General features: G+C 36.1%; 1 protein-coding gene and 1 long non-coding RNA gene across 2 annotated transcripts; both read left to right on the top strand.

Annotated features, from left to right (window-relative positions):
* Positions 1-309: 309 nt before the first annotated feature.
* LOC120349892 lies at positions 310-579 on the top strand. The gene is made up of 2 exons (XR_005570491.1): positions 310-347; positions 448-579. It is a non-coding gene; the product is annotated as an uncharacterized LOC120349892 (long non-coding RNA).
* A 21,083-nt stretch (positions 580-21,662) lies between these two features.
* LOC111051538 lies at positions 21,663-25,572 on the top strand. The gene is made up of 2 exons (XM_039420083.1): positions 21,663-22,053; positions 24,584-25,572. The coding sequence occupies exons 1-2, from the start codon at positions 21,663-21,665 to the stop codon at positions 25,318-25,320; spliced, it is 1,128 nt and encodes a 375-aa protein (XP_039276017.1). The 3' UTR covers positions 25,321-25,572.
* The last annotated feature ends 1,812 nt before the right edge of the window (positions 25,573-27,384 follow it).

Raw genomic sequence — 27,384 nt, 5'->3', positions numbered from 1 at the left:
AGATGGCCCCATGCGTTATCTTCTATTCTCGCTACTGCTTTTTCCTCTATTACGAAAGAGAAATCCAAAGTTCCTTTTTAATCCAGCCTTCCTATACTGCCAGTTGAAGTGAATCCATTCTGCTCCTCGACACGGCCTTGTGAAGGTCGGGAGGGCATTGCCCGGCCTTGAGTGAGCAAGCGAGCGATGTCAGCTTGTGCGTACATCAAGCTATATATAAAAACACATTTCTTATCACTTAATGCAACTTGGAGAGTGATTGAGTGCACTACATGTACTAGCTGCGGAGGAGGGCTATCACAATTGGACTGCATACTCCACAGAGGTCACCGCTAACATTATTGATTGTAAGTAAAACTTTTTGTTACATTCTCATACTTTTGTGAAAGTGTTGATTTTTATAATATATATTTAGTGTTACAGTTTGGTTACATTGTTTTTCCACAGCATTTTCTCACCTCACTACTCATAAGCAGTTGTGCTCTCGTGAAGGAACCTTACCTGCATCGAGAAAATCATAGCCGAGGTGCTAGCTGAGAGAAGCCTATCCGATTATTTCATTTCGTCAAATCAACACATGTAAGTTCATTTTTACTTTAATTTTCCTCTTCTCCGAGGACAATATTGTTCTCCATGTTAGATCCTTCAACAAGGAAGGATCATTTTTTCAAACATGAATCTTGACAGTGTTTTCTATCATCAATGAGACATTTTAATATTCAACCAACCTAATGAATTACAATAGCAAAATTCAGGAATTTCCTTTAATTCGCATCTTCGATATCTATCAACTATATTCTTATTTATAATATAACATACGCTTATATGTTCTGACTTCTGTTCTTCACTTTTACCAGGTTTTATAAATGTTAAATATTCCTCAAACATTAGTCCTTCTTTTCCGAAATTATTCAATTCTAATATTGTTTTGTCAATAAGTTCGAAATAACAACATCTATATTTTTTATCGATTTTATTCGAAAAATAGTTCTTATCAAATGAAATTGAATCCATCTCCAATCTGAAATTAAACAGAATATGCTATCAATCTTGTTCTAAGCCTGTCTCATCTGAAGAATCTCGTAAAAAATTCCAGATAAGTTTATTTAATTGTTCTTTTGTTAAATGAGCATTGTTTTCTATTATAACCTTCTTAATTCTATTGATAGACTGTGTAATTATTGTCAGACTACAGTCCAAAACTTCTTTTCATCCCAATTTCATAAAATAAATTGTTCAAATAAAGGTTATGCACATGCGACTTTTCAATTCTTCACTAATTCCACGTTGAAACAGACACATGAAACAATTGATTTTGAATTTAGAAAGATTAAGATCCGAATTGACAAAAAAGCAATAAATGAAGATCTTTGATATAATTCAATATATTATGTATATTTTGTAATTCAGTTTAATTAATGAGATACTATACTTACAAAGATTGGGCTATCAATGCTCACCTATTATGATGGAATCTAGACCGCAAATAAACATTTTTTTTTTTACAAACAGCATTAAAAAATACATAACATTTTGAATGTTTTTCAAGGCTCATTTTTGTTATTACATTGAATTCTATGCATACCTCTCTGTTTGTGATCATGAGGTTACCAGCATGTAATTTTCCAGTTTACTCAAAGCTTGTAATTTTTCAATTGTCTGCCTACGATTTTATTTATTTATTCGTTGATATAATTACAAATCATATGAATATGATCGGGTAGAACAACAGGCACAGTCCAAAACTATTCTGTTCCTTTAGATGAAATATCCGAACATTTTTTCTAAAGGAACAGAATGGTATTCAAAATGTCTATCTATAATGAATTGAACGTACAAATCTGAAGACTCCACTGATCCATCTCAGTACAGTAGCTTGATGTTGTATCAGCAAAGACAAGATCACTACTAACAGATTAGCTTGCTCTAGCTTATTATTATTATGAAAAGCACACTCTAGCGATAATTTATTGTACTTTATAATATATATTTGGTTTCATATAGGTAAGAAATCACCTTACTTTACTTTCGGTGATGCAATTTCAGCGACCCCCACTCCTCCTCCCCCTATCACATGACCTTGGTTCCACCCATCACTGCTCTTAGCCTGGATGATGTCACATTAGATTACAACCTTCTCTGCACTCACATTTTTCCACTATTTTACAATACCTTAACTTAAATACAAAATACAACTCTTTCCTTATGTCTACTGGGGTTATGCTTTAGAACATCTAGCTTAATTCTAATTTTATAATTCAAATCAATGTTAGAGCTCTCAAATTCCTCCTCCAACCAATAGTTTGAGACATACAATTCTTCCAGATTTTCAAATTGTAGGATATACCCGTATCTTGTTTCTATTGTACACTTCTTTCATTGCAATAATGACTAATTCTGTTCCTTCTTGTAGATTCTCTAATCTTTTGCACTGTCCTACTTTTACTTTTCCTTTAATTTCCAGCATTGTGATGTTATTATACTGCTCCACTTCTGTCTGTGTGAATGGGGTGTCTTCCAAGTTTTTCCATACATCTGACAAAAATTTTAGATTTTGTATTTTTGGAAAAGGGTACGGGAGAAGCTTACAGGTTATGTTTGCTCGTTTTCTTAAGACTTGTGGTATCAAGTTACCTGTTGCTACAAGACCCAACTCATCTAGGTCAACAACTTTGGATATGCTAGAGAAAACTGTGGTTGACTTGGAGAAATAAGTCTCACCACTCTTAATATAACACTTTTGTATAAAACTAATATTGTCCTTGTTGTCTGTATCCTCGAAAATTTCCACATAATTAATAGGTAGTAGATTAAAGCTAAATGCAGAGATTACATAGGATATTATTTTATTTCGTTGTTGTGGATTGGTAGGCAGATTTAATTGTACTCCAGTCAATTTCTTGGTATTGCTATTTCCCCAGTAAACATATTGTAAGAGATTGTTAAAAACCAAACAACAGCTATTCTTCAAATAGTTTGTTAGTTTAGTCCACATTTTAGCTAAGGATACAGAAAATATAGGAGCATTTTGGAAATAAGTCTTACTGTCATTTAAGAGTGACAAGCAATCTTGAATAGGGTCGAATTGATTAGAGCTATAGTTATTTTGAATGCTGTAGTTATAAATTGTTGCTTCCAAACGTGTAATACCATGCATTTTACCTGCATCAGAGGTAAAGGTTTCCCGTAATCTTGTATCTGGACAGGCAATAAAGTCTATAATATGGTTACCTAACTGCTTATTTACACCAGGGCTTGTGATTTGACATACAAACTTATTATAAATTTTTACCCTCACATTACTATTAACCCAAGTCAAGCAATCAATCCCAACAGTTTTATTGTTATCTACTATCACATTATAGTCTTCTTTATATTCTCCTTGGAAGCAGAAACTATGATTTGTAGTTAGAAAGTCACACATTCCATTCTTGTTGAATATTCCAGCAAAGTCCTGTGTTATGTCCAAGTCTAGTAGATAGAAGTGCTCCTTCCTCAGCTGCTCCAATATTGTTGGTAACTCCTCCATTAATATAGCAATGGGGACATCGGCAAGCTCTACTTTGTATGGTATCCCCACTGGATTGTAGTACTTCTGCTGCACTTCTCTATAGTTGTCCTCCCCAAGCAGTTGTAGAATCTTCTTTGACATATCACTTCCACTATCCAATAAGTATGGTAACTTTGCTTTAACTCCATGCTTAGCTGACACCATTTTGGAGAATTTTCCTCTCAAGTACAAATTGAATGATCCACACATCTCCTTCTTTAGAATAAATCGTCTTTTATCCAGTTCTTGACAATCCTCCAAACCACAAACCTTTACCAGCATAATATTGTCACAAAAGGGTTCTGTTATAGGCACAAGATTTGATTCATCATGCACTAACAGTTCTTCTCCATCAGTGTAATCAATTCTCCCAATGTCTGTAATAAGGTTGTCATTGCATAGATTTTCTGTCAACACCCACAAACCAAACCGCTCATTGGTAGGCTTTATTTTATTACCACAAAGCTGAGACACACTAAACACTTTGGAAGAAGCCATGTTCACTGTTTCGCTGCTACTATCAAACTGAGCGAATGTCAATTATTCTGGAGTATTTATAGGGATACAGCTAAGGAGAAGGATACTGCGCATGCGCAATGATAACTAGATTTTGTGTGAAGGGAGTGTCTTCCAAGTTTTTCCAAACATCTGACAGAAACTTAAGTGATTCTATTCTAGGAAATGTATGACCATTGTAGCTTGTCATAACATTGAGTGTAATTACACAAATGTTCTCCCTCCTTCTCCGCATTCTTCTCTCATTTTTTCTTTCCTGCTAAACGAGTGGAGGACAAAGGAGGAGAACGGAGGACAGTTTTTGTCCTCGGAGGGGAGGATTTTTGTCCTCAGAGCACAATTTTTGTCCTCGGAGGGGAGGAGGAAGATAACGGGTTAGAGCAGGAATTTGAGAGCTCTAACATTGATTTGAATTATAAAATTAGAATTAAGCTAGATGTTCTAAAGCATAACCCCAGTAGACATAAGGAAAGAGTTGTATTTTGTATTTAAGTTAAGGTATTGTAAATAGTCGAAAATGTGAGTGCAGAGAAGGTTGTAATCCAATGTGACATCATCCAGGCTAAGAGCAGTGATGGGTATAGCCAAGGTCACGTGATAGGGGGAGGAGGAGTGGGGGTCGCTGAAATTGCATCGCCGAAAGTAAAGTAAGGTGATTTCTTACCTATATGATGAACTAACAACCTTGATTACAAATTCTGAAAAAGATACTGTGATGAGACTGCAATGTTCACCCGCTTTTATAGATTATTTAAAATTATTCATTCACAAAATGGCCTACGATATTGTAAGGAATTACGCAAAAGTTAGTTTTAATATGAATTGGATAGAAGCTAAACAACATAATTTGACTGAGGAACAGGTGGGAGATTTGATTACATCGAAAATGGGTCTTGGTCAATATGCTGGGTTTGTATTAGCCCCAAAAGAAAATCTATAACGAGCGGTAAGCATTGCTGGACATCACATTAGATAAGGAAAGTATAGCATGCGTCGAATTGCAGCAACAGAAGGTGTCATTTGCTTTGAAACGTTCGAACTGATAAGATGAGTGCTTATTTCGATTGCACAAGCTTTAATGAATTTTCAATTGATGCAGACCCACAAGCAAATTGGGGTTTTGACCATTTGGCTTACGATTGGTATACTGTAACCAATGTCACATTTCCTGATAGTGGTGAAATTTGCATACACATAATTGATAGTGAAGGAGACTTTAAAGAGGTTATCAACTTGCCCAATGAGTATTCTCTAGTCTTAAACAAGCATAAACTTAAAAGTTTTCTTTCACGCTCGTGGGAACTTAATGTCAGTGGAAATCGAATTTTCCTAAGAGAACTGCACCGATATTGATGATGTTGATACCCCAAGTGATATAGGTCTGAGAATATCTATAAATATTTTTGGAATGCTTGTTCGTACTAAATTTACTATAGATATTCTCGGAGAGCACACTTAAAAAGCAACGCCTGCGGTTTGTACAGCACATAGAAAATTTGTGAAATTTTTCTTAACTGTCGGGTGGAAAGCAAACCAATCACTTTTTACAGTATAAAGATGGATTCACTCATCTAGCATTCACTTTAATTTGACAGTAGAGAATTTTTCCCTCAAAGGGAAATTATTTTTTTACTCATCTAGCATTCACTTTAATTTGACAGTAGAGAATTTTTCCCTCAAAGGGAAATTATTTTTTCACTCATCTAGCATTCACTTTAATTTGACAGTAGAAATATGGATTCACTTTAATTTGACAGTAGAAAGATGGATTCACTTTAATTTGACAGTAGAAAGATGGATTCACTTTAATTTGACAGTAGAAAAGGGAAAAAGGGAAATTATTTTTTCCCTCACTGTCTCTCTTCCTCCCCCTCGTCCTCACTGGGAGAGGGGTGAGGGTGAGGGAGAGGGAGAGGGAGAAGGAGAAGGAGAGGGAGAAGGAGAAGGAGAAGGAGAAGGAGAAGGAGAAGGAGAGGGAGAAGGAGAGGGAGAGGAGAGGGAGAGGGAGAGGGAGAGGGGGAGGAGAGGGGGGCGCATGCGCAGAGGGGGAGGGGGGAGGGGGAGGGGGATTTGCGCAAAAATTTTTCCTTATTTCTCGCGGATTGTGCAAAAAAACCGGTCTGAAGTCTCTAATCTAAGCTACTAGTACAGTACCTGTTCGTTTTTACTGTATAATTATATGATAATAGAAGGCTTTATTAAAAACAGCCATAACTTCCTTGTTTTTGGATATTTTCAAAAACGGGACTTACGCTTTAAAAAATTTGGGGTCGCTGAATCCAAATCCGAAATCAGAAATCTTCTATCTATATTTTTAAGGAAGTTAGACTTTGAGTAAAAAGTGATGAATCATACTTTGAGCAAACGGTGGTGTAGTTGTTAGATCTTGCCTCTGCTTGCCTCGAGGGGAAAAGACGTGACAAAACGAGGTTCCTGGATAGGAGTCACCATGTGAAAGACACGATTTGACTCAATGTACTTCAACAAAAAAACGTGAACACTGTTCAGTGTTCAAGTTGCACATATCCTATTGTGTGAAAGTAGCCTGAGGCTTTCAAAGCCTTTGCCTAAGGGAGTCAAATCGTGTCTTTCACATGGTGACTCCTATCCAGGAACCTCGTTTTGTCATGTCTTTTCCCCTCGAGGCAAGCAGAGGCAAGATCTAACAACTACGCCACCGTTTGATCAAAGTATGACTCATCACTTTCTACTCAAAGTCTAACTTCCTTAAAAATATAGATAGAAGATTTCTGATTTCTGATTTTCACTGTTCAGTGTTCAAGTTGCAAGTCTCCTATCGTGTGAAAGTAGCCTTAGAGTCACTTGAAGAACCAAAAGCCCCGACATCAATGTAGATGAGATTGCATCTCGAATCAGCTATAGCTAACAGTACAACAGGAAAGAACGATTTGTAGTTGAACAATTCGGACCCGCTTGCATTCGGCTTTTGAATTTGTACGTGCTTGCCGTCAACGGCACCAATACAATTCGGAAAATCTGTGTCCTTGTAGAATCCTACTGAAATGTTAAGCCACGATTTTCTCACTGAAAGCCGGCATGTAAGTTTAGAATTAGAATTATTCATTCAAGTAAGTTACAATATATTCTGGTTCATACACGAATCTACAATAAAATACAGTACAACAGCTAATTATGCAACAAATTTCACATATTATGAAAAATTATCAATCACAATAAAGATTAAATGAAACATTAGAATATTGATAATATAGAATTGTAATGTAACTACATAAATCGGCAGTGTTTCAACAATGAATAAATGATAATTTCAATGAATAAATATACACCCCACTATAAATTATATGTGTTGGGGTATAAGTAATTAGTTGCTTATTGCGTTTTATAATTACTATTTACAAACTTCATTCACTGATATGGGATTAAAGTTTTCTATAATAAACTTTAATCCCATACCAGTTTATTATAAAAAACTTTAATCCCATATTAGTTTGAAGTAGTCATTTCCATAGAGTCTCACAGGTCTCCTTGATTATCCATCTGATTGTTGGAACTCCCAACAAATATTCGAAATGTAGGGATGAGATACTGTTACCAGTAGCTAGATATCTAAAACAATAGAAATTTAGATTCTTAACATTATTGGACTAATAATACACACCATACAGGAAATGAAATAGATATTTGGTTGATTTGAGTGTGCTTCTAAGCATGCTACCAATGCAAAAATCAAATTGATTTGGGCATTTGAGATAGTTTTCAAATTATTATATATGAGCTGGGTTTATTTATTTTCAGGACTGGAATCACAGAGAAAGTGGAAGAATCTGAGGACGTGCTTCAAGAGAGAATATGAATTTCAAAAAAATATTCCGTCAGGATCTGGGGCAGTAAAAAAAAACGGAAATAGAAAACTCCTATTTCTGTGTGACTCCATAAAATGTAGGAGCACATCAAACAGTTCTGATAAGAGAGACAGCGAGAATGAGGAAGATTCAAGCTCTGTTTTTGAGAGTCAGGACCCCAAAAATTCTCCGATTTTACAGAAACGTAAGAGACGATCTTCATCCAATAACTATGAGGAGGCGTTGTTAGACATCCTTTGGGAAAAAAAAGAGTGAAGAAGAGGTCGATGAGGACAAGTATTTCTTGCTGCCACTGCTTCCTCAATTGAAGAGATTCAATGAGGAGCAGAAATATGAAGCCCGAACAAAAATTACTAACATAATGAGACATATATGGCTTGCAGGGAGCAGTCTAGGAGCACAATCCACACACAATCCACATCCATACTTTTCACACCCTCAGTATCCACATCCACAATCGATACAAAATGCACAATACACCACACCATCATCAACAAGTGTACCACAACATAATGCCATAATTCATGTGGTATTGCTTCACTTATGAACATTAATTAATAAGATGTAATGATGTGAATTCCAGCCTAATTTTTATGTTATTTCAGCATCTTCTCATAATTTTGTTTTATATAATTTCATGTTTCATCATTTTTGAGGAATAGTAACATTTCTTAAATCTTTCATTGAGTGAATTATTACGATTTTGCCACTTTCTTTGTTTTTCATATTTTTCTTTCTCATCGAGTGAAATTATTATGATTGTGCCACTCTATTGTTGTATTATGCTATTCTATTTCACTTGCAACAACTATAGTGTATTTTGAGAACCTAAATTCTCAGACAAATATAATTAAGTTTGGAAATCGTGCAAGACCCCGATGGTGGAGGGGTTAGTGAAATTTCTAGTACTATTCTAGTGGTGAGGAATCCGAAATGAAAATCATTTGACGATTGATTGCCTCTATATTAAATATTTAAATTCAAACAACACTTTACAATAAATACTTTCTTCAATTAAAGATTATCTTTGTCTTTAAGAGACCAAATTTAACTGCATTTACGTCTTTAAGAGACCAAAATTTAAGGGGCACATTGAATTCCGATGGGGAAAGATCAAGTACTCATCTTGTAGTTGTCATCGCGATGTCCAGAGTCCCTGGCGGAGATGGATGAAGGGTGAAGATGATTGGTCGTCCTCCAGGATTGTTCAGGCGTCGCGGCAACAGATCCAAAAGGGAGCTAGTCTTGTTCTCTCCTCATCAGCATTCAATGACGTACGATTCCATCCATGGTTGGAAGAAGTCGCCGGCCCTTTTACAATGAAAATTCTCGGCCCGATACAGAAACCCAAAAGGGGTATTGAAGATCCGAAGTATAGAGGAATCAATCGTCATTTATTAATTCAAGCTATCCCATTATTACTGTATTCTCATAAGGGGGACTTTACTTCTAAATATTACTCTTAGCCTACATTTATAGTAACTTCAAAAGATGTCCGATTTACTTGGACATTCAATTAAATTCTCCTGGAGAGATTGAGAATGTACCCCCAAACAAAACATTACTGGAAATTGGAAGAAAATCTCAAGAAACAGATTCAGCATACTTCTGGCATCTAAATCTGTCGTGAGAATAGATAATTCCAAGTGGGATCGTGGGAACCAAGGACTTTAATAAGATTCTGATCATAATTATAATGATTTTAGAAATGCTGGCTAAGTTGCCAATGGACAAGAATAAATTTACTATCTTTATGGGAACTGAAAATTACTTAAGATAGAATAAATTCTATTTAATAACTCAAAATTTTGGTACAGATTCTCCCCCTGTTAAAGGAAAGTTGGACGCCAATGAAAAAACTTCCAAAATTTTGAATAGGTGAGCGCGCCAATTGAAAGGGTGTGGGGAGAATCCACAGCATTCGGAGTCAGTCGAACCGAAGAAAAGCGCGGGCCCAGCGCGATCTAGCGTCGTTGACTGGTTCTCCGAGCAAACACTTACTACTACTACAAGTCATGAAGGTTGTGAGAGAGAGTAACTTACATCGAATGCAGTCAGAGAAAATTGGATTGACTCTGTCTGGATCCTATTCTCTCTGAACAGAGCTAGCCGTTCGAAGTCAACATTACTCAAATTACTCATTTAACGATATCATAATATCAACAAAATTATCATGAAACCTTACTAGAACAATGAACTACTCTGAGAATTATTGATATATCAAGCTTTTCATCCAATACTTAATCTAGTTACACATTAACACTACTAACCTATTTCTATATTGCCAATGAATACTATAGTACGTGAATAAAATACTACAACCTAACTGAATAATCCTACTTGAGTACACAATAATAAACTGATTATGCCTTATTCACAACGATATAGTTTAATTGATTATATATAAAAACTTGATATTATATAAGATTATACTCCAATTACGATTATTATAATAATTCTACTTATTTATCCTATTTTACCCATATCTTCCTAATATTCTTATCACTATAATCATGGCCATGAACTTATATTACTACCTAGGAAATTTCTCTCTTGTTTATAGTCGACTTTCAATTATTACAACTTCAAAGACATGATACCACAGTCACGAAATTCAGATGCGTCCACCTGATTTCTTATGAATTAATGCTCTTATCTAATTTCAATTGTGATACATGTGCACCTCGTATGAATGTATTCCCATCCATGGAAAATAACTTTACAGATACAGGTGAAGTCCATTCTTTTATTATGAATGGGCCAGACCATTTTTGTGCTAACTTTGCCGAAATTTTATCAGCAGCTCTACTAATTGGATTAGCTTTTAGGAGAACTCTATCATTAGTTTTGAAAGGGATTCTACTTATTTGTAAGTCAAATCTTTCCTTCGCTTTACTCTGCGATTTTAAGAGGTTTTCATGAGCTTGTTTCCACAATTTTCTCGTATTTTCACTGAATTTCTGGGGCAGTATTTCATCTATTACCCATATATTCGTGAGTGGGTGAGTTGGTTTATGCCTGAATATCAACTCATAAGGAGTATACTTACTACTTTCATGGAAGCTACAATTAAATGCTAGAGGTAACCAACTGAGTGGTACATCCCATTTGTGTGGTCATGAGAAGAGAATGCAATAAGTGCAGATTTCAAATTCCTATGTACTCTTTCAACAGCGTTGGATTAAGGGTGGTATGGAGTACACGTGACATGTGAAATGCCTCTTTGAAAACAGAAATTATTGAATATATTAGATTTGAATTGTGGTCCATTGTCTGACACTATTATTTTAGGTACACCGAAATTAGTGAAAATCCTTTGTAGTTCATTGCAAACGGTATTAGCATTGGCTTCTCTGACTGCAATCAGCCAGCAATACTTAATAAAAGCGTCGAGACAGCTAAAAATCATGCAATTACCTTTAGAAGATCTTGGGAGTTTTCCTACAAAATCTATAAATAATTTCTCCATGGGGTAAGAAGCAACACTGGAAGCCATTTAGCCATAATTAGCCTTCTGTGCTGGTTTAGATAATGCACATATTTTACAGTTCTTAATAAATACTCCTACATCTTTAGATATTCCTTCCCAAGTGAAAACCTGTTTAATTTTATTCAAAGTTTTTGTATATCCTAGATGAGCGCCAAACAAAGATTCGTGGTAATACTTGCAAACCATAGGTTTTAGAACTTGGGGAAGTACTATTTTTGGTTCAGTTGAATTTCGAACATTGCATACTAGAATTCCCTTTTTTATTTGATACGGAAAAATATCATTACCAGCACTCGCTGATTGCAATATCTCCTTCACAAATTCGTCCTGCTTCTGATAGGTTGAAATATCAGTGAAACTGAGTGGGAAATCTACTAAATTTATACTACATAAATTCTGTTCTATCACTTCGGGAGGAGAGTCTTCAAACATACGGCTTAAGCAATCGGCGACCTTTTTGTCAACGCCTTTCACATGCTCTGTAGTAAACTGAAAGGCAAATAACCTTAGAACCCATCTCCTTATCCTACCAAGTTGCTTTGGGTGGTTCAAGACAAATTGCAGTGCATTACAATCAGTTCTCAGAATGAATTTTGTATGTTCAAGGAAATATTTGAATTTCTCAACTCCATAAAGTGCAGCTATAGTTTCCTTTTCATAGGTGGAATATTTTCGTTCTAATGGTGATAGGGTACATGATGCATAAGCGATTGGGGCAAAAGCTCCATCTTGCATCTGACCCAACACACATCCTATTGCAATTGAAGAAGCATCAGTGCTCAAAATAAACTTCTCATTGAAATCAGCCATTTTTAGAAGCGGAGGCTGTGACAGAATCTGTTTTAGTTTATCAAACGATTTTTGACATTCATCATTCCATATGAATTTCGCATTTTTCTTCCTCAAGGCATTCAATGGGGCTGAAATCTGTGCTAAGTTGGGGATAAACTTAGAGAAAAACTGCACCATTCCCAAGAATCGTTCAATTCCTTTTACTTTAGTTGGAACAGGAAAATTAACAATTGGTTTTGTTCTTTCTGGGTCGATCGAAATACTATTATGAGAAACCAAATGACCTAAGAAATTGATCTTGTTAGCAGCAAAGTTACATTTCTGAGGGTTCACTGTCAGGTTTGATCGTTTTAATCTACAGAAAACTTCATCTAATAATTTCCAATGATTTTCGAGAGTGTCAGTATATAATTATAATCAAATCATCCAAATAAAAAAATAATCCCTTGAAACGCAAGTCACCAAACAATTTCTGCATTAAGTTGATCAAAACAGCTGATTCACAACTGATTCCATATGGCAAACGCTTGAATTGATACAAGTTAAATGGTGCTATGAACGCTGTTAGATGCTTCGATTTTTCAGTCAAATGGATTTGGTTATAAGCGCTAGTCAAATCAATGCACGAAAACCACTTAGCATTTGAAAAATAATGAAAACATTCGTGAATATTTCCTAATGGAGCTGACTGTAACTCTATTACCTTATTTAGGCGACGATAATCAATGCACAAACGATAAGAATTTGGAGTTGGTTTGGGCACCAATAAACAAGGTGACGAGTACTGCGATGTTGAGGGTTCAATTATATCTTCATCTAGTAGCTGTTGAATCTTTTTTCTTAGATATTCTAACTTGATTGGATTCATGGAATACGGTTGAGATCTGACAACCTTGTTGGATGTTAATTTAATATCATATTTTATTAGATCGGTTGATCCAATTTTCTCAGTCAGAACATCTGCGTGTTTACTGATCAATTTCTCTAGACTACTCCTATCAAAATAACTCAAATGCGATAAGTCCATTGGAGCCAGTCTCTCCATGATATTATGAACTTGAATTTCGGAATTGTTAGAAAAATCTTTATTAATTGAATGAAATTTCAAGTGAGGACTGAAGTCAAAGGAAAAGTTTCTTCTTATCAAATTCACAAGGATTTGAGAGTGCTCTATGAAGTCACATCCCAAAATTATTTCAACTGGCAAGTTATCAGCAATTAAAAATCGGAATTTCCATGAGAATATTTCTATTTTAATTTTCAAAATGCACGACATATTCATAACTTATTTAGAAGAGTCTGCAGTCGAACAAATAACTTGATCTTCAATGATCTCAATTTCTTTAAGTTTATTACTGCTAATTATTTCCTGAAGTGTGGAGGCTTTTATTATTGAAAACGCTGAACCAGAGTCAACTAGACATTGGAATGTAGTTTCACCATTATTGAAATTCGCTGGTACAAAGGGAAGAGCTTTGTTAGAATAAATCATCCCACACACTTTATTTTCAGATTTTCTTTGCAAATTTTGAATGAAACGTTTCTTAGAATTAGAAATTTTATTTTTCATTGATTTAAATTTTGATTGTTTTTCTACTTTATTTACTTTTGACACTAAGTTTTTTTTGTTGATGAGTCTAGGTTGGAGTTTAAATTCTTAGTGCAATTTCTTGCAATGTGATTGGGTCCATTGCATTTATAGCATACAAATCCCTGCCTGTATCCTCTGTTGGGATAGTTATTTATGGGTCTCTTTTCAAATTGAGGTGTATTGTTATTATCCCTATTAGTCCTATAGAAAGCATCTCTCTCGATGTCTGCAAAATGTAAATTTTGTGCCTGGATACAGATTTCATCTAATTGGGCTAGAGTTGTAGGTTTGCTCATGAAAATTAACCTTGACCTTTCGTGAGGACTCAGACCACTTAATATTGTAGATACGACTTCAGCTTCTGATTTTTCCAATCTCAATAGCAAAGCACTCTCTTTTATTGACACCACGTAAGCTGATATAGGCTCAACCGGCGCTTGCAGTCGATAAAATCGATCTTTGACTATTGTTGACATAAGTCTCTGTGGTACAAAATAGTTCAGAATCTCCTGGTGAAATTTATCAAAAGAGTGACTTGAATTGATCGCCATACTGATTTTATCGCATAGAGGCCCAACTGTGAATGGCACTAATAGTTTTAGCATCTGGCCGTCATCTATTTGAGAAAATGACTGAATTTTTAGTGCAATTGTTAGAAATGATAACAAATCATGAATGTTCAGACCATCAGTAGGTTTCAAATTTTTAATCAAAGATTCAATGGGGTTATGTATTTTTGAATACATTGAATGTTGTACCTGATTTTGATTTTGACTCAAAATTATATTATTGTCAGGGCCTGCAGCTGCATTCACCTCTCCAGTTGGCGAATTTATTATGTTCACAGAAGGTATATTCAATAGTTTACTTGTACCTGGTTGATTTGAAACTACAATATTTGATGTATTTGGAAACGAGAATGCACTAGGCGATTTCATATTAGCTGGAGAAGGAGGCCTACTCTTAACTTGTTTACTTTGCAAATCTACAGTACGAGCAATGATAGAAGGCAACATATTTATCATTTCATACAACAAGGTCATTGATTTTCCTTGTTTATCTGGTGTTATTGTTGGAAAGGCTTTCAAAGATTGTTCAATCACTGAAATGAAATGAAGAGTCTTCGATTCTAATTTCACAATTTCTTTTCTAGTCAGTTCCGACATTGATTCAATTTCTTCCAATAAATATAGAATTCGAGAGCTAATTTCTTTTATTGTGCTATGAGATCTTAACGTTTCATAGGACACTTGCCTACGTTCAGTGAGGTCAGCGATCTTTTGTCTAAACAAATTTCTCAGACAATCAACTGTCTGACTTTGCATTTCCGATCTATCTAAACCTAGGATTTCCAATTTAAACAGAAGTTCATCTTTTACTAATACATCCGGGTTAATTTTATGAGACAAAAATTAATTAATTACACAGTTACTTGTGAATGCCGTTTTCACTATCTCCAGTGTAACCGCCATGTTATCCAATTATAATCAAATCTACTAATTATTAATACTTATTACTTCTACACAATTGAAAAGCTTGATAATTCAATATCACTGAAATTTTTCCTACTTTAAATAAATAAATGGAATCTGATAGTCTGGAACCTGCTTCTCATTAAATCACTTTAAAATTTCATTAATTTAATAATATTCCATCAGAATTCAATTTTCCCATTTCAAATTTAAATTTCCAATTCCAACACAAAAACAGGACCAGAAAATTCACTGATTAACCGTATGTTCTACTACCAATTTTATAGTGTCTTTTGAGAACCTAAATTCTCAGACAACTATAATTAAGTTTGGAAATCGTGCAAGACCCCGATGGTGGAGGGGTTAGTGAAATTTCTAGTACTATTCTAGTGGTGAGGAATCCGAAATGAAAATCATTCGACGATTGATTGCCTCTATATTAAATATTTAAATTCAAACAACACTTTACAATAAATACTTTCTTCAATTAAAGATTATCTTTGTCTTTAAGAGACCAAATTTAACTGCATTTACGTCTTTAAGAGACCAAAATTTAAGGGACACATTGAATTCCGATGGGGAAAGATCAAGTACTCATCTTGTAGTTGTCATCGCGATGTCCAGAGTCCCTGGCGGAGATGGATGAAGGGTGAAGATGATTGGTCGTCCTCCAGGATTGTTCAGGCGTCGCGGCAACAGATCCAAAAGGGAGCTAGTCTTGTTCTCTCCTCATCAGCATTCAATGACGTACGATTCCATCCATGGTTGGAAGAAGTCGCCGGCCCTTTTACAATGAAAATTCTCGGCCCGATACAGAAACCCAAAAGGGGTATTGAAGATCCAAAGTATAGAGGAATCAATCAATCGTCATTTATTAATTCAAGCTATCCCATTATTACTGTATTCTCAAAAGGGGGACTTTACTTCTAAATATTACTCTTAGCCTACATTTAAAGTAACTTCAAAAGATGTCCGATTTACTTGGACAATCAATTAAATTCTCCTGGAGAGAATGAGAATGTACCCCCAAACGAAAACATTACTGGAAATTAAAAGAAAATCTCAAGAAACAGTTAACACTATGACAGATGGGATTAGAATGATCGCTCTCCTAGTTTTCAGAGGCTTCCAGACTGATCAGTTCTACCATAAAACTTTAAAATATTTACCCGATCGCCTGTGAATTTCTCTTCGCCCACTCTCTTTCTCCTCAGTAAATAAGGAAGGTGATACGTTCAAGCAAGAAGGAAACTAGGAGAGAAAAGTTATTTCCCTTTTGCAAGTTTAGAATTATGGGATTGATTCAGCATACTTCTGGCGTCTAAATCTGTCGTGAGAATAGATAATTCCAAGTGGGATCGTGGGAACCAAGGACTTTAATAAGATTCTGATCATAATTATAATGATTTTAGAAATGCTGGCTAAGTTGCCAATGAACAAGAATAAATTTACTATCTTTATGGGAACTGAAAATTACTTACTTAAGATAGAATAAATTCTATTTAATAACTCAAAATTTTGGTACACAACAAACAACTGAGTTCCAGAATTTTTCCACCAAATCTGGTAGAAGAGAACAAGTCAAATAGAACATATAAAATATATTTTTATGTACGGTAATGGAGAGTCAAGAAAATTCTATTTGATATTTCTATGTGATTATAGGCCTGTATTATCAATTGAAATCCAACTATAAATTTGGTTACAACCACCAACTGACTCAAATGCTACCATAGACTGATACAACTATGGATTAATCTATTTGAGGCTTGAACTGCTATTGATAAAATCTGGTGTGGCGCACTCACACAACTTTCCTTTCCGTTATGAAAATTGATCACCTGACGCTAGTGTTCCCGCGCATCTCATGTCTACTATTCAAAGATTTGGGCCAGCTGGTGACAGGGCAATAACGCTGGAGACACACGAGGTCGGCTATCTCTTCATAGTGAATAATTTAATAGAATCAACCGTTGCCAACAGTTTGCAATTGAATAATCACATTTTCTTGAATTTCGAGCTTATTTTTAATTTTAGGTGAAAATGTTACTGAACATTAATTGTAGAGATTCTTATGCTCAATCTATTCCACTCAAAATGTTTTGTTCAAATTGTATCTGAAGCCTGATAATATTGAGAATCTAAAATCAAACTTTGCATAGATGTTGCGGAGCTCCTGAAATTTTTACAGATATGGGACTTATAGCAGTTGATAGAGCTTATCGATGACTATTTTAGGCATAACTTTAATTAAAATCGTTGGAGCCGTTTTCGAGAAAATCGCGAAAGACCCTGTTTTTGACATTTTCACCATTTTAGCCGCCATCTTGAATCGTATTTGATCGAAATTGTTTGTGTCGGATCCTTATATTGTAAGGACCTTACATTCCAAATGTCAAGTCATTCCGTTAATTGGGAGATGAGATATCGTGTACACAGATGCACATACACTCATACACACATGCACATACACACACACACACACACACACACACACACACACACATACACTCACACACACATACAGACATACAGACCAATACCCAAAAACCACTTTTTTGGACTCAGGGGACCTTGAAACGTATAGAAATTTAGAAATTGGGGTACCTTAATCTTTTCCGGAAAGCAATACTTTCCTTACCTATGGTAATAGGGCAAGGAAAGTAAAAATAGGCCAGGATGGCAAGTTTCTAGATCAAATAACGTGCTATTTGGGGCTCATTGATTATTCTTTAAGAATAATATCATTAGAAAGTCAACATATTTCTTATTATTCTTATAGGGGTATTCACAATATTGTGTTATCGAGTTAAAATGTCATGTGTTGAGTCAGTTGCTATAGTAGTACATTGGAATAGAATTCAGCTGAATTGCAACTGACTCAACATACACTTCAACTTGATAACACAAAGATCGTGGATACCCCCATTATAGAGGATTCACTGCGTTACTTACAACCACAAGTAGGACTAATGGGCCTTTCCTCACTATTTATAAATAGGAGACTCCATAATGATCTCACAATGTACATCTAAACATCAATGTTGACTTTATACAGCATTATATTGCATTGAGAAATTACGGTTATACAAAGTTGTGAATAATGTTTATTCCAATGCCCTTTATTTACATTGTTTACATCTGTTCCACAGGTCCGTGTAATATTTTTCTCTTCTCCAGTTTTTCATTTAGTTTTCTATGCAATTTCTTCATTTATCGGAAAATTCATACTTGAGAGAGTTTGATATGAATGTTTTGTAAGTTGTAACAATATTTTTTGGGTGTTTACCAAAAACTAATATTGAAAGAAAATTGTTAGGTCTCAGCACAAGAAGCTGGAAAATGTTATCACCAGTTACAGTATCAATTGTTTAGAGATAAGATAATAACGGCTCTCAAGGCTATGATTATTAACAGCCAAATGAAAATAAAAGTCTTGTTGTAATTATTTAATAATAATGTTTGAGGTTAGGTTCTTTTACATTAGCTTGTCGGCGACCTTAGTAATCAGTCAAGCCGTATATTTGAAAATTAGCCAGACACCTTGTAGCAAATTAATTGTGTCTAGGCAGCATTCACTGAGACTAGGATAAGAGGATTTAGTATGACAAATAAATGTCGCCAAAAACAATTAGGAAAACACAAAAATTTTGATTATATAATTGAGCAGGAACGTAAATAATAAAAAAAAAACAAAAAGATAAAGGAAATGGGATTCAATTCAATTAATTGCATTAATACATATTGTAGTCTAGGGATGTACCAATCATAATGCAGTATTTGACTGGTGCTAAAAATGATTTAATTCAAAATCTCCACGTGGTCTTTATAAAAATTATAAAAAAATTGTTATTGTTATAGAATATACAAAATTATGTAGTGAAGATAAAAAATAAGAGTTTAAGACTAAAATATTCAACAAATGAATAGTAATATGCTGTTATGTTATGGACTATTTGACAGTACCAAATTACGTCATCATGGAGTATTTAAAATCCACCAATGGGAGAGAATATTTAAATTTTATGCAAATTAGAAAGTCGGAAGTATCGTTGAGAAAGAATAGGGGAAGACTCATACCCACTTGCTTGCCAGAGGTCACCAGGGACACCCACCAATTATGAGAGCATTAGACTGAATCCCTTGTTGTACATTAAATAATTTTTAAAGGTTTAAGTTTTGATTGATATATTTAAAAATAAAATTAATATAACTCAGTGATATGAGTTGTTAAATTCAAGTATTCCCACTGAAGAGGACGACAGCAGCCCACCAGAAAAGGCTTAGGACACAGGAGACGAATCCAGGCCGCCATCAATAATTGTGTAAGATTGACACATGAGTTCAATAGTTATTAAAAAGGGCCCTCAGTGCAGTAGATATAGAATGGCGACTCTAGTGCACTGCGCCAGAATACGCCACCTACCCTGAATTAGGAAAAAATTTCCAACCTAACCTAACCTAACTTAGGAAAACATTTTCAACCCAACCTAACAAACCTAACCCAACCTAACCTTAGGTCAAGGTCAAGGTCAAGGAAAAATGTAGAAAAAAAATAAAAATAGTAATGATGAAAAAAAAAAAATGAAAAATAAAAAAAAATTAATAATGAAAAATCAAAAATAAATAAAAATTATAAAAATAAATCAGAAGGTCTCCCACTCACTCTGGAGTGTATATATAGTGTTCACAACAGTGGGAGGACCATCAGTGTCCAGTCAAGAGCTATAGAAGACACATCTGCCAGGTTCAGTTCTAGGACCTGAGGTTTCAGCACATTGCAGCACAGCCACAAACTTCTCTTTCTGAAAAAATATCCTAGGACACATGGCAGCCATTTTGATCTTCAATAAAATAGCATATGTTCAATGAAAATAGCAATGAATTGCTGATTTTTATTCCTCAAATCCTCTTCACCCACATTTAGTAATGTAAGTAGAAGTGATTATTCTATAGAATATACAAGGAGCTTGAATATCCAAACAGTAATGAGATATCCTCTGGGTAGCATGTATGCTTTCAGAATTCTAGAGTGTGATCAAATCATTGTATCACAAGGAATATTTTTTCCTAGTTATATTTAACATAATAGCATTCCATAGTATTCAGTCAGTGTTCAGTTACTGTTCAGTCACTGTTCAGTTACTGTTCAGTCACTGTTCAGTTACAGTTCAGTCACTGTTCAGTCACATGACTAATGGCCACGCCCACCAGCATTAGGGGCGTCAATGGGGGGGACCTATCGAGCTGGTCATGCAGGACCTGTCACTCTACATGGTCATGGAGACCTCTATCACACCAGATTAATATGTCCATGGTAGACCTACTGGATGAAGATGTCCATGGGAGACCCATCACTCTAGATCAACATGGCCATGGAGACCTGTTGCTCTAGATCAAAATGGCATTGAAGGGAGACCCATCACTCTAGATCAACATGGCCATGCTGCTCTAGATCATAATGGCATTGAAGATGGATATTTTCAACAATTCCCACTCCACCTCCTCCATGTATAGACATGACTTATTTAACATGGGCATTCTCAATGACACTGTCAGTATTAAACATGTCTGTATGGCATGGTTGAGTCGTCCACTCAGTGTTCAGTCAGTCAGTTCAATTACTGATCAGTCACTGTTTAGTCACTGTTCAGTCACTGTTCTGTCACTGTTCAGTTACTGTTCAGTCACTGTTCAGTCAGTCGCACTTGACACTTGGAATTGGTCCAAGATGTATAAATAGCTGAGCTCAAGCTCTCAGACCTCAGACTGATAAACACTGTCCAGTATGTATATCAAACAAAGGAACCATAAGCCAACATTGGAGGAGGTTGCTCCTACCATATTGGAGATTGCTAGGCTGAAGCATGAAATCTAAAGAAGGCATAAGGAAATCATGCTGGGTAGACGAATTGAAGAGAAACATGTGGAACACTTTAAACCTCTAGCTGAGCCACTAGCCAACCTAGTCGAAACTCTCCAACAGATGCCAGTTCAACAACCACAACTACCTCCATCAAGAGCATCCATGAAGCATCCCAGGTATCTAAAGCCTAGAATAAAAATGCACTCCAGGCATGTGAAGGGTAGGCAGAGACAATCCAAGCCAGAGTTGCCATCATCAGATCATCGTCCTTCCTCAGCAGCCTCAACACACCACATATATCCTACTCCACCAACAACACCAATTGTTGAACATGCCACATATACAAGGCGTGGACTTACTGGTGCAAGGAAAGCAAAACATAAGCTCCAACTCTCTAGCATTGATGAAGAGTCACCAACATTTGAATCAAATGGAACTGGAGAAGTTTCAAGTCCAATAGCAGGCACCTCATGAGTTGGACAACAACTATGGAAAGCAGGAAAGCAGGCATTTGAAGAGGATGAGGGTGAGGAGTAAAATATGAGTAGAGGATATGAAGATAGCAGTGATGAGGAGCTGTCTGGAGATGGACAGGATGATGATAAGAATATTGAACAATTATTGAATGAAAGTCACAGTACAACAGTTCAGAATATTCTTGATCAAACTGATCTAGCTGGAAAACAGGTAGCTGATTACATTAGAGGATCATTGAGCAAGGACAATGACAATTTTGATGACACTTTTGGGCCAAGAGTGAGAGACAATGCTTACTACCTGGGCAATAAGTATTTAGCTTTTGGAGAGAATGGTGATGAAATTGTGCTGACTGACCCTGTAGATGAGGAAGAAAAGACCTTCACAGCTACATTGGGACTTTGTGAGTTGATTTTCAAGAAGAATCCAAATCGTGCATTAGTTGAATCCGCTGACAGACAGTGTAGCAGTATTCATAGTTACAATTGTGAGTGATGAGGATTTTGGGAATTATCATGAGAAGTCAGCCTGTTATGAAAATGGATTTCGCTGTTTTGGTTTTCTGTGTCATGTTGTGTCTACTTTGTTAGTGTGTGCGTAGAAGTTATAGTACTAAGAAAATCAACAATTTTCTTGGAGCATCAGTGCTGGTTCATGACCTCTCTTGCTGTCACTTGGTGGGAGAATGTATCTTAAATTGTAGTTGTACAGTTCCTTTCTATTGGCAGAAATTGTGATGAATATTTTCAATAAAATGGTAACTGCCAATCACAGTTAACGTTGGTTAGGTCTATCTAGTATGGATGATCACACAGCTCCTAGACCAGGCAAGTGTACCAAAGTGCATCTGTCCTCAGCATCTGTCCTCTGTCATAAGCAGTACAAAATGTAGTCTGATCAGTATTTTGTGTTAATCATGGCTTTTATGCCAGCTTTAGACTTGATTAGTATTTGGCTGTGGAACCATCTGTTCCCATAGCATGTTCTAGTTTCTTTTGCCTCAGTAAATGCTTTAAGAAGAGAGGATATCAAATTGTCACCTCACAATGGAGATTTTCCTCCTATAACCGCTACTAAAGGTATGTCATGAATTATAATATAATCAAGGAAATGATTATCAATGGAAGCTTCCATCAGAGTGTTAAATTTGTTGTGATACATTTAGATACATTTGAATGTTATACGTAGAAATGTAGAGTACCTATTAGAAGAAATTGAAATTTTTTGATTTTAAATTATTTTTGTAGAGGAAGCTATTAGCCTGGATAATGACAGTATTTTGTGTTATAGATTTCATTTGTTTGTTGATTCTAATGAAAAGCTTTCTTGATTCTTAAGGAAACACCTATCATGTAATTTATTTAAGTAATTTATTATTTTTGAATTACACTATATATGCAATTTATGTAAGAGAACTGATTGAACAAACCAACAACAATACTCGAAAGACCTTGTTATGAAAAGTTCTTCAATCAACTTGTGATTTATGTAGGCCTATTATGGAATACTATGTACTCATCTCTCTGTATGAAGGGCATGACCCTGATTACAAATAAATTCTTTTCTATTAAATCAAGATATTGAAGTAGGTAATGTCTATTTGTGTTTTAAAGTAATAAGTATTGATTTTTTTATATAACCTAAAGTAGGTTGACTTTATGATATAACTGAAGTTGAGTCAATTGGTATTATCCTAGTTTATTTTTTATTCTAACAGCGGTCAAAGTATGGGAACATCATAGTTCGGCTCCATCAAAGTATGGGATCAATGTACGAGTCCATCAATTTATGGGTTCATGAACGTGTGTCTTTAAGCCGCTGAGACACCTCTGAATCGATGGCAGTCCTAGAAGCTTGGGGTATGCTGTCTCCTGATGGTAGAGCTCAATCACTGAGCCTAAATTTGAGTTGAAGAAACAGCTTTGAGGTAACATTTTTTTTTCCAAATTAAATGAATGTCCCAGGAACTCCGGATGTGACAGAATGAGTTTTAGTAACTATAGACTTTCAAAAAAAAGAGTTAGACTTTTTGTTATATCGTAATTTTGAAATATTATTGGGGATAGATAGATTACTAATTTTATTAATTAGGTTTGAGTAATAGATTTTCTGGTTGTATCTTTACATTGAAATATGAGGCCATATTTTCTCTGTAAGGATCCAGCTGGGAATTTCAGTTTTTTAATTTATATTTGATAATCTACTAAACAACTAAAAGTTGAACTAGTATATGAAATGTTTTAAAGGTCCCTTATTGATAAATTAATGTTTTAAAATAATATTGGTTTTAAAGTTGTAAAGTATCAAATGGAGTTTCAAGGACCCTAACCTTTTCTAAATTTGTTTTGATGACATATATTTTTTGAATAGTTTTCCATGGTAGAATTCTGTGATGTGATTTTTTAGGAATATTTGTCTTTGCTGCTTTCATAATAATTACAAAGATACAGAATGGATATGATTAACATTTGATAGCATTTTGATAGTGATTTAAAAATTTCTAAGTGTGTTCTGGATGTTCTAAGAGTTTCCTGAATTTTATGTTGATCTTTTCTTAACATATGTATAGTTATTTATAATTAACTTCTGAGCAATATCTATGATAACTTTCAATTATTCTTTCTGAAATTAGAGTCCTTTAAGCTTCTAATGATTCAATCTGAAACGTTTTCAATGTAAAGCAGCCAGAGTAGGTTATTAACAAATTATCTATATCAGAGATAACTTTCTAAATTTAGTAATTTTATTTTCTGGTTCTCATGATGTAACTTCATTTTTGTTTTATTAATTGTTAAATTTAAGTGTAAGAGGTGACAATATAGTTGATATATTCTCTCTATTCCGTTGTGTCTCTTGTCATTTCCGGATTCCCGTTCTGTAGCACTAGGTATGTTTATCAAGAATCCCTTTTATTAAGTTATATTGTATGTGCTTCTAAATTCTAAATTCCAAATAAACTTTCCAAATTCATAGCATGGCACAACAGGCCTATGGAGAAATATTGAACTGGACCAGTGTGCACAGACAGAACAATGATTCAAGAGGTGAGATTGTTAACTACAACAAAGCCAAGTATGAGAATACAATCAAATGCCTTTTGGATGATGGCAGAGATGGCAGTCAAATACATTCTGAGAGACAAGTGACTGGGAGAGGATCTATTGCTCCAAGGCATGATTTTCGTAAGGAGAAAAGTCAGAAGATCTATAGAGGAAGAGGTGTTCTGTCAGCTATCAAGGGTGCTGCTAGTACAATAGTTAATAAGGCAATCGACATTCTACCAGTTGAGCTTCATATCCCTGGCTATCAGTACTGTGAACCAGGAACAAAACTTGAGAAGCAATTAGCACAAGGTGATCCAGGAATCAATAAACTTGATCAGGCTTGCAAGGAGCATGATATTGCCTATTCCAAGAGTGGTGATACAGCAAGCAGAGCAGTAGCAGACAGCATCTTGGCAGAGAGAGCCTGGGACAGAGTGAGATCTGAAGATACAGGGGTGTTGGAAAAAGCTGCAGCACTAGCAGTCACCAACATCATGAAGGCTAAGGCAAAGTTTGGGGGAGGTATGAAAAGATCACTGAAGAAAGTCAGCAGGGTGGCTAAGAAGGGGAAGAAACAAAAGATTCAACCATCAAAGAAAAAATCAATGAGAGGAGATCAAGGTCTTTACTTGAGACATCAGAAACCAAAGGTTGGTACAGGTCTTTACTTGAGATAGCAGAGATCGAAGGTTGGTGAAGGTCTTTACTTGAGAAAGCAGAGAACAGCAACACCTTAGACAATAGGTAATACATTGAGGTACAATCAAAATCATAATGCTGTACAAATTTGGATATATATTGGATACATAGCAGATTAGATTCATTGTGCTGGAATCATCTGTGAAGAACAGACATTTTGTGGATCAACTGTGTATCTGGAACAATAAAGAAGATGGTACTCCTATTCTCAAAGTGGGGTGACTATGGTGAGACAAATTTTCCATCAATCTTCCCATTTGATCTGAAGAAGGATGAGGATCATGTAGAAGATGAGGAAGAGGAATCTGATAAGGAGGTGGAGGAGGATGATGAGGTAGAGGTGGAAGAGGAAGAGGAGGAGGAAGAGGAGGAAGAGGAGGAGGAGGAGGAGGATGATGTAGTGGTGATAAATACTACTAGACCTATACTTTTGACTCAAAGGAGCATCAATTACCTGAAGGAAAGAGGTTGTGAGGTGATTCAACAATAATGACAGGGTATTGTCTCTGTCTGAAACAGTGTTCTACAGGAATCACAGAATAACATCCAAAGACTATCAGACATCAACAGGAAGGACTTGCCAAGGACCAGTGCTGAAAAAGGAGTCTACTACCTGAGACATCACCTGCTTGACATGGGCCAAGGAGAAACACCATGGAAACATTAATTTCCTGCACACTCAATATAGTAAACAACTTCAATTATGGAACAGGGATATATCTGTTTGTAGTAAACTTTTCAATGAAATAGATGATGAATTGATCAATAAAGAGCTAATTGTTTTCCAAACTGTTTACTTATTACATACCATCTCCTTAGATATAGTTTAGCTATAAGTACATTAGGATGCCAAGTGCCACTGACTGAACAGTGACTGAACAGTGGATGAACAGTGACTGAACAAAGACTGAACAGTGACTGATCAGTAATTGAACTGACTGACTGACCACTGAGTGGACGACCCAACCATGCCATACAGACATTTTCAATACTGACTGTGTCATTGAGGATGCCCATGTTAAATAAGTCATGGAGGAGGTGGAGTGGGAGTCGTTGAAAATATCTATCTTCAATGCTATTTTGATCTAGAGCAGCATGGCCATGTTGATCCAGAGTGATGGGTCTCCCTTCAATGCCATTTTGATCTAGAGCAACAGGTCTCCATGGCCATGTTGATCTAGAGTGACGGGTCCCCCATGGACATCTTCATCCAGTAGGTCTACCATGGACATATTAATCTGGTGTGATGGAGGTCTCCATGACCATGTAGAGTTACAGTTCCTGCATGACCAGATCAATAGGTCCCCCCCCATTGATGCCCCTAATGCTGGTGGGCGTGGCCATTAGTCATGTGACTGAACAGTGTCACAAAGTGAAATTGTGACAAAAAAATAATTAATAATACTATTGAAAGACTCTCGGCTATCAGCAAAGCTAGCTGACCACGGAGATAAGGAGGGAACCGATGGTGCACCATCTTCCGCGCATCAAGAGGAAACTTACCGCCTCTGGAGGCGGCGCAACTCCATCCCCTCTACTTAGGGAGAGTATTTAAACGCCGGACAAGCCCCAGACCGCAGCATTCCGCTCCCAACCTTACTGCTCCTTGTACAGCGGCCCATTGGCTGCCATATGTCCCTGACCTCCTGTCCTTCTATAGCGGCCCGTTGGCTGCCATACGTCCCTGACCTACTGTCCTGGTACAGTGGCCCATTGGCTGCTGTATGTCCCTGTCCTTCTCTCCTGATACAGTGGCCCATTGGCTGCTGTATGTCCCTGTCCTCCTCTCCTGATACAGAAGCCTGTTGGCGGCCGTCCCTATCCATCCATCCTCCCAGGGCACAGCGGCCCGTTGGCTGTCGTCCCTATCCTCTCATCCTCCTAAGGCACAGTGGCCCATTGGCTGCCATCCCTTTCCACCCATCCTCCCAGGTCACAGCGGCCAATTGGCTGCCATCCCTATCCTTCCATCCTCCCAGGGCACAGCGGCCCATTGGCTGCTGTACCTATCCTTCCATCCTCCCAGGGCACAGCAGCCCGTT

The sequence above is a fragment of the Nilaparvata lugens genome, chromosome 2, assembly GCF_014356525.2.
Source record: "Nilaparvata lugens isolate BPH chromosome 2, ASM1435652v1, whole genome shotgun sequence".
NCBI lineage: Eukaryota > Metazoa > Arthropoda > Insecta > Hemiptera > Delphacidae > Nilaparvata > Nilaparvata lugens.
This window is presented reverse-complemented; position numbering and strand designations above follow the sequence as displayed.

What these genes read in the sequence shown, in the direction of transcription:
- LOC111051538 (XM_039420083.1), top strand. Translation starts at nt 21,663, where the DNA reads ATGAGTAGAGGATATGAAGATAGCAGTGATGAGGAGCTGTCTGGAGAT. An exon ending in TGCATTAGTTGAATCCGCTG is followed by an intron (nt 22,054 to 24,583) that starts ACAGACAGTGTA and finishes GCATGGCACAAC; the next exon opens with AGGCCTATGGAGAAATATTG.